Source organism: Pisolithus orientalis (assembly GCF_024613125.1).
Source record: "Pisolithus orientalis strain OTSU chromosome Unknown F5J12scaffold_68, whole genome shotgun sequence".
Classification (NCBI taxonomy): Eukaryota; Fungi; Basidiomycota; class Agaricomycetes; order Boletales; family Pisolithaceae; genus Pisolithus; species Pisolithus orientalis.
The window spans coordinates 45865-55077 of record NW_026260849.1 but is presented as its reverse complement, the minus strand read 5'-3'; the positions used below and the strand labels follow the sequence as shown (position 1 = coordinate 55077).

At 44.4% G+C, this 9213-nt stretch overlaps 1 protein-coding gene across 1 annotated transcript; it reads left to right on the top strand.

The window, feature by feature from the left end:
• Positions 1–5332: 5332 nt before the first annotated feature.
• On the top strand, positions 5333–6405 carry F5J12DRAFT_969247 (kinase-like protein; the record flags this gene model as incomplete). The annotated part of the gene is made up of 3 exons (XM_051750057.1): positions 5333–5417; positions 5469–5723; positions 5879–6405. 3 exons carry the CDS (start codon positions 5333–5335, stop codon positions 6403–6405), a joined length of 867 nt encoding a protein of 288 aa, XP_051594881.1.
• Between the last annotated feature and the right edge of the window lie 2808 nt (positions 6406–9213).

Below are 9213 nucleotides of genomic sequence, written 5' to 3'. Positions count from 1 at the left end.
CCAACTGGCTTTGCTCTCAATGAAGATGACATGTTGATGGGTATGACAAGTCCTCATGGTAGGAATATACCAGACTCAGGTAAGTTTAGAACCTTCATCTCTAACTGAAATTCAACTAATCCCCTGTTGTTTGTGATGAATCTCAATTCTGATGTGTCAACCGCAGCCCAAGTGGCAGGCCACTCAGTGAACTCTGCTGTGCTGGATGTCTGAAACAACTATCGTCCCGAATTCAAGACTGAATTTCATCCCCATAGCAAGCACCCAACGCTTATCCAATCTGCTGAAGAGTTTGGCCAGCAAAAACTCAAATACATGGCCCCAGACCATGAGCCCTGGCGCCCTTTTGCTTCAGAGGGCAATTACATTTTTGCTACTGTTGCCATTGAAGCCAGGCTTAGCTCAACTCAGGTTGATTCCCTTCTCAAGTTGATTCATTGTATATGGCAAGCAACAGCAAGTGTCACACTGCATAATGATGCTGGGCTTCACACTGCTTTGGATAGAGTGGTGGCACAACTAACACCAGTAAGTTGTTTATTTCCAGTGTGCTTTTGAAAAGTGGCTCACTTCCCAGCCACTTGTCAGTTCTCAAAGTCTGAAATTGCTGTGCCCTATAAGAGCAGTGATGTGATGTTCCCCATCCACATCTGCCATCTGTGGGACTGGGCCCTCAATTTATTGCAAAATCCTTTTCTTGAACCACACTTTGTCTGGGATGCTGAATGGGTCTTCAAACTTGATGGTGAGACATATGAACACTTCTACACTGAACCTTGGACAGGTGATCATTGGTGGGATATTCAAGTGCATTGTAATTATTATTATTTCATACCATTGTACTGTGTAAATTCACTGTGTTTCTTCCTGTTATGTAAATGAAGTCATGGTTACCCATGCATGCAGAGAATGCTGTTCCATTTGCATTTATTATTTATGCTGACAAGACATGGTGGTCATCTCATGGTACTGTCAAGGGTTACCCCATGGTAGTGTGTTGTGCCAACCTCCCAGTTCACATTCGCAATGGTGAACAATATGGCAGTGGCTGCATGGTAGGCTGGCTTCCAATTGTGAATATGATATCTCTTTGTTTTAGAGTAATAAATTGATCAAACAGGTTTTTGCAGGTTCCCAAGCTTGTGAGTGAGGAGAGAGAGACCAGCTATGTAAATTTCAAGCATGTTGTCTGGCACAAAGCCTTCTATAAGCTCCTTGAGAAGGTTGCGGAGCTCTCAAAGGTTGGCTACCTGCATGAATGCTATGACAACATTTGCCAGTGGCTCTTTCCAGTTATTCTTATCTTGTCAGCTGACTACAAAGAACTGTAAGCACTATTTTGTCTGCAAATCAATTGTACTTATGAAACCCAGCCTTTTTAGCTGTGTGATGATGCTTATACAAGGCACAAAATGCAAATTCCCATGCCCATTTTGCCTAGTCCCTTTTGAGGAGCTTTGGGACTTATTGAAGACATATGAAATGTGCACTACCAAGCAACATCAAGAAGTGCTGGTGTTATATGAGCAGAAGAAGTCAGCTGGTGAGAAGAACCTGAAATCTCTTGGGTTACATCCCATCAAGGTAGGGCTTTGACATACATAATCTATGTTTATGACTGACAGAATGTATGATAGAATGTTTTTTGGTTGGTGGAACACTCAGAGCCTGAACAGGCTGCAAGCTTTGAGCCACTTCACTCCCTGCATGGCAGCTTGGGAGGCAAGCACATGCATGAGGAGCTCAAGATTGTCATCAATGAACTTGGCCATGATTTTGAGACATGTTTAGAAGAATGGTAAGACAATTCAATTGGGCTGTGGGGCTGGCTGACTATCACTCAGGGTTTCTGCCTTTCCCTGTTGGTGAGGCCTTGCACATTTTGATACTGTGATCCACATCACATTTTCTGATGGAAACAAAATGCGAGATCTCACCAGGGTAATCTAATTAGGATGTGTGTTTAAATGTGGCTAACAATCTGGAATAGCAGTGTTTCTATGCTCCACAACATCTCAAGCTGGGTACCAGTTGCTGCATATGATCTGCAGTTACCTACAGCTTGAAACTCTCATCAGGCTTGACATACACACTGAGGCAACCCTCAGAATGATCAAACACAAACTTCTCATTTTCAGGGGTGAACTCAAGGTATTCCACTCCTTTGGTTGTCCATTATCACACAATGATTGTTGAAAATAGGTGTACCGATCCCATGTTTGTCATTTGCATGATACAGGCCTCAAGGACAATTGGAACTTTCCCAAGGCACACCTCTGGAAGCACATTACCCATGAGATTCAGAGCAAAGGTGCTGTTCGTAATTACAGTGCTCAGCCAAATGAGAAGATGCATGGTCTGCTCAAAGATGCATACCAGGATCATTCTAATGGAAAGGATGTTGTGGGGCAGGTGCATATCAAGTACTCAGACTTGGTGCCAAGCGCCAGTAGCAGCTGAACAGGATTCAAGTTCTGACTCTGACCAGATGTCAGCCAAAACTCAAGGCAATACTTTGGGTAAGTGATCCCTGTTGTTGTGTATTACTTCATTCAAACTGATTTTATTCTATACCAGTAGGGTCAGAACAATCAGACCTGGATGTTGGAGGGCCAGCATCAGAGTGAATGCAATCGGTTTGCAATATGCAATTCTTTGTACACCATGCTAATACATCTTATTGCATTGTGATATTACTGTTATTACTGGTAAGGCTGTCAGGGAGCGACTGCATGGCATTGTGGTGATGAAACACCCATTGAAATGATTCCTGAAGACATGCTGCACATTGCTGGTGACATGAGTAAATGTTTCTTGTTGTCATCTCACTGACAGGCATTTTACATTGCCCAGCAGCTCTCTTCTTGGAGTCAGGGTGGGCTTGAAAGCTTTTAAGGAGGCCTGTGATGTAAAACAGACCCAGGCTGAGTAGTGGCATTTTTGTCTTGTCAACTTTGGCTCAAATCATCATCAAGTTCTCTTCTGTAGGCATGCCTGAGGACTTTACAGATGCCCTTCATAATGTTGGTTTGGATTCTTCTGGCGCTGACTCATGCTTGGACCACTCTGACAATGATGAGACCTCTGATCTTGAGGAGCTTCAAGAATGGCATAGAATCATGTGTGAACCACCTCCAGATGCTAGTACTCCCCAGCTACACAGTGTACATCCCTTTTCTTTATCATTCTTTCAGTTTTGACACAGCTATCACTTACACTATGGTAACAGGCACTTGGTGCCACTCAGTTGGCATACTCGAAGCTTCACATTCAGATGAGGATGCTACAAATTGACTACAACAGTCTACTCTCCACCCTCCCACACAGCCACAAGAAAGCTGTAGAGAACAATCTGAACACTGTATTGGACAACAACATCATCACCCAGGCAAAAAAGTATTGTTTCTTCTATCATTTCTGGGTCCCTAAAGATGTTTTCCCACTTGTCACTCTGCCACCTGGATATGATCTGACTGACCCTGCTCGCTGGAGTATGCCTGAATCAAAAATTGCAGGCTTCAAAGTGGAACTCTATTTCATGCTACCCAGTGACCTCAAGGTCCATGCAACAACATACAGTAACTTTGGCCATGTGGTAAGTCAACATTCCCAATCCATAATTCGAAGGCTGGTGTTGATCACCTTTAGTTTTCAAATGCAGTTGGGGCTGAGAGGCCCAACATCCTCAAACCTGTTAAGGATAACATGCAGCAACTCTTTGCACACTTGGAACTTAGTGCCAACTTATTTGCAAATGAGAATTCAAGAGCTCTGCATGGATCAAATGAGGCTGTGAGAGTGCTGCTGAAGATGCACCTGGGGAATGTGGACACTCGCTATACCCCTCTCTCACCAATCCTCTTTCCCAAACCAGATGCCCCAGTGGCCATGGATTTATTCAAAACCCCACTCCTGGTTAATGTAAGTTTTCTTCACTACTTATGACTATATATATATGCTAATTACTTCTATAAGATCATCCAGGTCATGGTTTTTGGCAAGGGAGTCCTCACTGGCAAGCAAAGGGGTGGTCCACAGGGATGAGGTCAGAAGTTGGGGATATCCAGCCCTTCAGCTGGCCTGATCACCATTGCTGCCACCTTTGTAAGTCTCGCGTCACCTTTTTCTTCTGGTCTGGATATTCTGACAAATGTATAACAGGCACAATACTTATTATTGAGTGACCACAAGCTTATGACCATTGGTGAAGAAAGTGGATTCAAGTATCAGGATGACTTTGAGTATTTTATTGAGCTATTGAGTCACCCATCAAAACAGGAGTGGTCATTGGAAGTGATGGAGTTTTTCAATCAGGGCATATGGAACACCTCAAGTATTGCCTCTGCTAATGCAGCATTAGGCTCATCCAATGACACCTCAGTAGCTTCCACATGGGAGTCCAACATCTTGGCACAGTTGAATGGCCCCTGGCAGCCAACACCTCCTCCTGACCTACACTTTGATGGACTCAACTCAACCTCTATTTCATGTCACATGCCAGAAGCAACCCATGGACATGCTGCAGACTCGGTTGTCATTTCTCAGGCAAACTCAGTCTCCTCAGTGCTTTCAGTTGATGTATCAAATCTTTCACTCAGAGGCAGTCATACATCAGCTCTACCATCTGTATCTAGTTGTGGAAAGCAGTTATCTGCTGGAAGAAGTCATTCTGGCTCAAGGATGGCTGAAGTTTCAGCAGCTGCACCAGTGAATGCCTGGGAACCACCTGCAAAGGATTGTTGTGTCACATGGCACAAGGGAAAGGGTAAGTAGTTATATTGTCATGGTCAGTCAAGTTTTGGGCTGTTTAGCTACTTCATGTGCCATATGTGCTACTGTCATAACCACTCTTTTTAAATACAATGGATCTTTTTCTTTGTTTCCCATGACCTGACTTGATGATTTTAAGCTGATAAATAGGTTCAGGGAACATCTGACAAGTTTGAATGGCACTGTCTCCCTCTCATTGCAACTCCCCTCACCCAAGAAATGTCGCCCTGGGTCAAAATTCATGGGTGAAATTCTTGATGCCATACCTATCCCCAGTGTTCGCACCATCTTCATATGCTAAACCTCATGTGTTGGACATCATCTGAACACCCTTGATCCCCTGAGGTAGCCATGGTGCCCACCCAAGCTCGCCTTCCTGCAGTCTGGCCAGTTCTACACAACAAATAAGGGAGTGTCTGCTAATGACCTGAGACACATCACTTACACTGTGCTTTACAGCCTGCTGTGTCTTGCTATTTCAACTGTTTTTTGTGCCCTCACTCTGTGCACTCATTCTGTTGTCCAGCCACATCATCAGTCCCATCATACAGTCATTGTTACCATGACAGACAATGCCTCTCATAGACTTGGCCTCCATGTCAATGGGAAGTACAGGCTTGGTAAGAAGATAGGCTCAGACACATTTGGTAGGCAGTCATTATGTGCTTGAATGTATGCCTACCCTTACCACTCCCCAGGTGACATCTACCTCAGAATTGACATCACCTCCAGTGAAGAAGTCACCATTAAGCTTGAGCCCATCAAAGCAAAGCACCCTCAGTTGGAATATGAGTCCAAAGTTTACAAGACTCTGGCTGGCAGTGTCAGCATTCCATTTGTCAGGTGGTTCAGCACAGAGTGTGACTACAATGTGATGGTCTTGGACTTGCTCAGTCTGTCCCTCAAGGACCTCTTCAACTTTTGCAGCTGCAAGTTTAGCCTAAGACCATGCTGTTGCTAGCTGACCAGTTGGTTCATAAATACATTTTGATCTTTCTCCCATTTAATTTACATCCCCAGATCTCTTGTATCGAGTATATTCATTCTTGTAATTTTATCCACCACAACATCAAGCCCAACAACTTCTTGATGGGGATTGGGAAATGAGGCAACCAAGTCAACATTATTGACTTCAGTCTTGCAAAGAAGTACCATGACCCCAAGACTCATCTGCACATCCCATATAGGGAGAATGAGAACCTCACAGGGACCACTTGTTATACCTTGATCAACACTCACTTAGTCGTTGAACAGGCCCACTGTGATGACTTGGAGTCCCTTGCTTACATGCTCATGTATTTCCTCCGTGGTGCACTTCCCTGGCAGGGCCTCAAGGCTGCCACTGAGAAGCAGAAGTACAATTGGATCATGGAGAAGGAGATGACTACCCCCATGGACCTGCTGTGCCATGACTTCCCTAACGAATTTGGCATATTCCTCAATTACACTCAAGCACTGTGGTTTGATGACAAGCCTGACTACTCCTACCTTTGCAAGCTCTTCCATGACCTCTTCATTTGTGAGGGCTTCCAGTGTGACTATGTCTTCAACTGGAGCATTCAGCACCATGCTCCTGAGAACAGTAGTACTGGCATGAGTCAGAAGGCGAGTGCTGGCAGAAGAAAAGTGGTCTAAGAGGAAGAAGACCACTGTGCCAGTGACAGGATGTAAGTGCTGCACCCATTCCCTTTGTTATTGTTTCACTCTCTAAAAAAGACAGGCAAGTGATCAATGAATGTGCTCACTACTCACACAAACCATTTGATTCCAGGACAAGTATTGTAGTTGACTGTTGTATCATATTGATCCTATATGGTGCTAACTGATGGCACCCCATGCTGCCAACTTCCTAACTGTCTTGTCAACAGTTGGGATTCCTCTGTTCTGTGAGCAGCTTTATCACTTGATGTACATTTAGGCATCACATCTGTAGGTCATCCCTGGCTCAGACTTGTTTCTTCCCTCTGACCATCACCAGCCATGTGGCATGCTCCAGACTCATTGCTGTCCCATTCACGATCATTCAGGTACCTCTAACTCACTATCCCCTTCCCCCAACTGCCAACCATACAATGTGCACCCAGACTCATTGCTGTCCTCTTCCCCCACCTATAATCACCCTGGACCTGTCACTATTCCTTCCTCCTGGTTCACAACCATGCAACATCCTCATGGACTCATTATCTGCCTCCCTCACTGCTGACTATGCCACATGTCCCTGCAGTCATTCCCATCCTCTCTTCCCCTGGTTCCTCACCATGCACCACACCCCCTGTATTCGCTATCCCTTCCTTCCAGCTGCCAATCATGCTGCATGCCTGGACTTGCTATACCCTTCCCTCTGACTGCTGACAATGCAGTTACCTTTGCATTTCCTCATTTCCCTCTTCTCTGTCCTATGGCATCAGTACATGGACCTATCCTAGCAGTGCACTCATCATCATTCTGTGCTGTACAGAACACCTCACATCTTTGCTATGAATGGAATCCCTTTCTCCCTGGTTTCCATCCTACCCTAAGCCAGGCAGCCCAGTGCTGCCACCCCACCCCATCCAGTTCCCTTGGAATGCATTCGGTAATGTATTATGAAACATCATCCATTACCTGATCTAATCCAGACTTGGATACATCAGATCGGGTTGAGTGGAAGATACCTACAAAACTGCATAACTAGTTACTACTGGTGGTAGAATAGTAGTATGGACAGGGTCATAGCAACAAATCTGAAAGATGCTACAATAAAAATACTATTGCAATATGGATTGTGGATGTTACAGTGAAGATAATAGCATTACACTAATTATAAGAGTGTTGTATTGGATTCTGCCCCATTGACATGCTTGGCAATGGCTTACAATAGCATTGTAATGCATCTGGCCATTGTCAGGCACTCCAATCAGCAGTCAATGACTAACAATAGTATTCCAATTACATGTTCCCAGCTTGCAGCAACTGGCCATTGTCAGGCAATCCAATTAGCAACCCCCAGATTACAATGCCATGCCAATGGAAACTTTGCCCATTGGCTGGGCACTAACATACATCATTCGTTGTAATTACATACAGTCACATGTAATGGCCATAATTTTTTTCTGACAGGAGCTTCACAGGAGCATCGATGGGCTATCAGTGGATATGCATATCTACTGGATGGAGGAGCTATTAGCGGGACTTTGCAGAAACAAGAACTTGTAATGCTCTCCACTGCTGAAGCAGAGTATGTTGCAGCAACTCATGCAGCCAAAGAGGGCTTGTGGCTTCGACGACTCATTGGAGAAGTTTTCTGACCACTCAAACATCCTATCCCACTGTATTCTGACAGCCAATCTGCCATTGCACTCACTAAGGATGGCAGCTACCATGCTCACACCAAGCACATCAATATAAAATACCATTTCATTTGTTTTGCTGTGGAAAACCATTCCTTTCATTTAATTTATTGCCCTACTGATGACATGCCTTTACCTAGCATCAAGGTGAAACACTTTGCATCTGCACTTGGACTCTGTCCTGATTGAGGGGGAGTGTTGAGAATGCATTCCAGAATTACAGTAGCCTCTTGGAGTTTCACCCAGAGGGCTCAGAATTTCTCCCTGGCCCTTGGAATTAAATTCCAATGTCACTATGCTTACTAATTATGGTACTATAAATTTTCTGCACCATTCTTTTCCACCTCAGTGACTTCTTCATACACTGAGGTGAGCATACTTATACTTACATTCATTTACTTGGTACTGACATAGTGTAGATACTCATAATGTTGTTAGAACTTGCAGTGCATAAGCATGTCTTCAAGATACTGATACTGCTGCTTCAAGAACATGGCTACACCCATTCCAAGCATGTCACACTTGAAGAACAACTTGCAATCTTCCTCTACACCTCTGTAACTGGCTTGTCAGTCAGACATGTAGGGGAGCATTTCCAAAGGTCAAATAGTATGGTTTCCAAGTGCATTTCTGATTCACATTCCTTCTGATATACTGATCACCATTGTAGGTACTTCAAAAGAATTTTGTTCGCATTTTTGTCTCACGATATATACAGCAAGTTTGTATGATTACCATGCAGTGATGACCCTGTCCACCCCACAGTTTTTGATAACCCCAAATTCTACCCATTTTTTGTGGATGCAATTGGTGCAATTGACAGCACACACATTGGGTGCACTCTGAGCACAGAAGAAAGGGATGCCATGTGAAACTGCAAAGGCTTTACATCCCAGAACTGTCTCATTTGCTGTGACTTTGATATGTGCTTCACATACATGCTTAGCAGGTGGGAGGGATCTGTGGCCAATGCATTGATCTACCATGACACTTGGCTGAGTGATTTAGCCATTCCAGATGGCAAGTACTACCTTGCCAATGCAGGGTTCCCAAACTGCCCACAGCTTTTGATTCCCCTCAAAGGACAGTGGTATCACTTAGCAGAATGGGGCCA